Raw genomic sequence first — 3,070 nt, forward strand, 5'->3', positions numbered from 1 at the left:
AATACTTACCGAATTTTTAGGCTGAAGTATGTCAGGCATTTTTTCTGGGCTTAAATTAATTGAACTAATTTTTATCTGTTTAATTGTTCTCAATTACTATGATTAAATTGCGATTTTGCAATGTCCTCACTGTTACGTAAGACCTTTCAGAAAAAACATTGTCTTTCGCCACTGTTGGACAATTTTTATTTAAAACATTAGGCTGATTAGTTTTATCTGGGATGCAATGAACGCGATTAAAATATTCGGGTTTGCATCCCAAGTTATGAGTTGCGCCAAGCAAAATTGCGCGCGCAAAGAGCCGGGCTCCACAAAAAGCCGGGCCAGCAACATTTTTATCCATAAATTTTCGTACTTCCGTGTTGAACGTTATGGCTTCTGATGAAACTATGAGTGACGGCGTCCAGTTTTTTGAGGGTGTGGAAAAACTGCTAGAAATCTGGTTTACAACGTCTGATTGTAATGGAAAAGCATCAGATTTGCGCAAAATTCCCAGGTTAGTAGTCGGACGAAAAAGCCGGTAACGGTTTGCCGGAATGTGTCTTCACTCATTAGTTAAAATTCAGAATGTGAACGGTCAGTGTTAAAACATTGATTTTCCCGGTATCTACTGAACAAGTGCATACATGCGGTCTAAGGGTCAGCTGTCCCAGATCAGCTGACTGTGTTTATTTTTTTTCTTTAACCCCATGCTCATTTTAGTCAAAATTCTAAAAGTAGGGTTAACTAACTTTTACATCCAAGAGACTTAACTAACTTTATTACAGATCGAAGCTGGAGTCTCTTCTTAAGATAGTTCGGTGCGAAATCATTAGTTTTGTGAAAAACGAACAGATTGACGCCTATGTTCTAAGGTAAGTCTTTTTATTAGTATTTGTTTCTACAAATTTGGGTCTGTTAGACCAAAAGTTAATCAGCCCAAAAATCCAAACATCATAATGTTTTTCAGTAAAATAACAATTTTCGCTGTAACTTCGGATTGATGGTTACCATTTTCCTCTTACTATCAAAACAAGAGCAAAACATATATTTTTAATTCTCACTCAAAACTTATAAAGTAAACAGTAGTTGTAGTTGCAACACAAGTACTATTTGGGTGCTTTACCTTTTGTATAGTACATTATCTACAGCTCAGAGTAAAATTTTCTGGAACAAGCACAAATTTGTAAAACTCTGAACAGCTCATAGGTATCTATTTAAATTATAAGTACTTAGTCATAAGTATTCCTTTCACAGGCGATAACAGCAGGTTTTTTCTTTCTTTGCTCCATAAGCAATAAGTGAAAATATCCTCTCCGCATTGGCATTGTGAGATGAGATTGCAAATAGAAATTCGGCGGCTTTTAGTAATTGTGAAAACATTTCTTCAGAATTACTTGCATAATAATTTTCTACTGCATATTTCTTTAAATTACAAAATTTATCAAAAAAATTGACAATCTATTTCGACTTCTTTTGAACTTAAATACAGTACCTATAACATCTCTAATCCGAACTAATTATTGCAAGGGCAAAATTTTTATTAACAAATTTTTTGTTACTGTAATTGAAATGTAATTTTTAGTGCACATTTTATTAGTTCAATTGATTCCTTGGGTAACAGATATGCATACATTCAAAGAATAACTGTGTAGATAATACATATGTGAATATGAAAGTCGATGTAAAAAAAATTGTGATTTTAGTTTATTTAATATTTATTAGCTGCCTTAAACGCCCTTTTTTCATTTCTGTTGAAGTTAATATATGGTGTATGGTGTACATTTGACTGCCTATGAGAATACGGTGGGCTCTCTGTATTCGTATAGAGCTAAAGCGTAGTTGATCTTGAACATCTTCCAAAATATCCATATCGTTTACGGAACTTTTTAATAAAAGTGTCATTATTTTTAATCTAAGATCATAAACGAGATCAGAAAGTATGTTAATACATGGTTGATTTCTACCAGATTTTCGGGGCGTAATAAGTAAGGTAATTTGGTTGTTGTTATAGCTTGTGCTAAAAAAAGATTTCTAATGCTAGCAAGAAACTTGCAATGCAAACCTTGAGCTCAATTTCCGCATTGTTACTTTTGACTTTTGAAACCCCATTTATTTCCAAGTTTTTCAATATTTCATTTCATGCATTATTCAGGTTCTTTAAAGGTTTTCAGTAAAGTGATTATTAAATACCAGTGAAAAATAAGGGAAAAGAGGAAATTCTCTTTAAAAAATCGGACTTAATGACCTGTTAAATTGAATCAATTTATCATTCTTTATTATTATTCGTTCACTTCGGTAACGTTTTCTTCTCGAATATTATTATTAACAATTTTAATTCATTCTGGACCTACTGCGAAGTATAAAAAGTAATTTTATCATAAGTAGCTACATTTATATTAGTGTATTTTTCCAACGTTCCAAAAGCACCCAAATAACAGACAGCATGCTTTTCTAACAAGAAGCTGGTCTGTACATACTGGATGAAATTCAATCAAACAAGTTCTTTGTATTGAACTATGAAACAGTTCATTACAAAAAACTTGTTTGATAGAATGATGTTTATTACAAGAAGCAAACAGAAATATCTAACGAACTTTTTGTATTAAATTCCACTGCCTTCCAGAATACACATTTATTTTTGAATTAATTATAAATAAGCGGTTAATTTTCCATTGTTTGAAAATTGTTGATACATTTATGACTAGAGCATCACCAATTTATCAATTATATTAACTCTTCAATTTGAATCAAACACTTTTCAGATAATTCATACTATTTGACTCTTATTTTATATTCTCTGACCCTATTTTATTTCTCATCATCCTTTTTCCCCCATATTTTCGGGGGTACTGGAATGGTCAACTGTTTCTGGTCGATTAGTTAATCTCATTTTATCTTGTTTGTTTCACTTTATATCACTGTAGCCTAAATTCAGACAAGTCCGGGTGAATCAAATTTCAAATTGGCCGAATTGTGTTCCTAATTTCTAATCGGTTTTACAAAATGGGACAGCATGAAGATGTCACTTCAATATTATGTACTAATTTTAATGGCTTGCTGATTCAAAATTGCAAAGGGAATTAGAAGG

General features: G+C 32.1%; 1 protein-coding gene across 1 annotated transcript in view; it reads left to right on the forward strand.

The window, feature by feature from the left end:
- Window positions 1-56: 56 nt before the first annotated feature.
- LOC109538965 (S-adenosylmethionine decarboxylase proenzyme) overlaps window positions 57-3,070 on the forward strand; it is a 19,815-nt gene continuing 16,801 nt past the window's right edge. Inside the window, exons 1-2 of the mRNA XM_019906436.2 lie at window positions 57-496; window positions 768-854. Of these exons, the coding sequence (XP_019761995.1) occupies window positions 372-496; window positions 768-854 (212 nt within the window). The 5' untranslated portion in view covers window positions 57-371. The remainder of the gene's footprint in view (window positions 497-767; window positions 855-3,070) is intronic.

The sequence above is a fragment of the Dendroctonus ponderosae genome, unplaced genomic scaffold (assembly GCF_020466585.1).
Source record: "Dendroctonus ponderosae isolate FM_Combo_2020 unplaced genomic scaffold, Dpon_F_20191213v2 Dpon_F_20191213_2, whole genome shotgun sequence".
NCBI classification, from domain to species: Eukaryota; Metazoa; Arthropoda; class Insecta; order Coleoptera; family Curculionidae; genus Dendroctonus; species Dendroctonus ponderosae.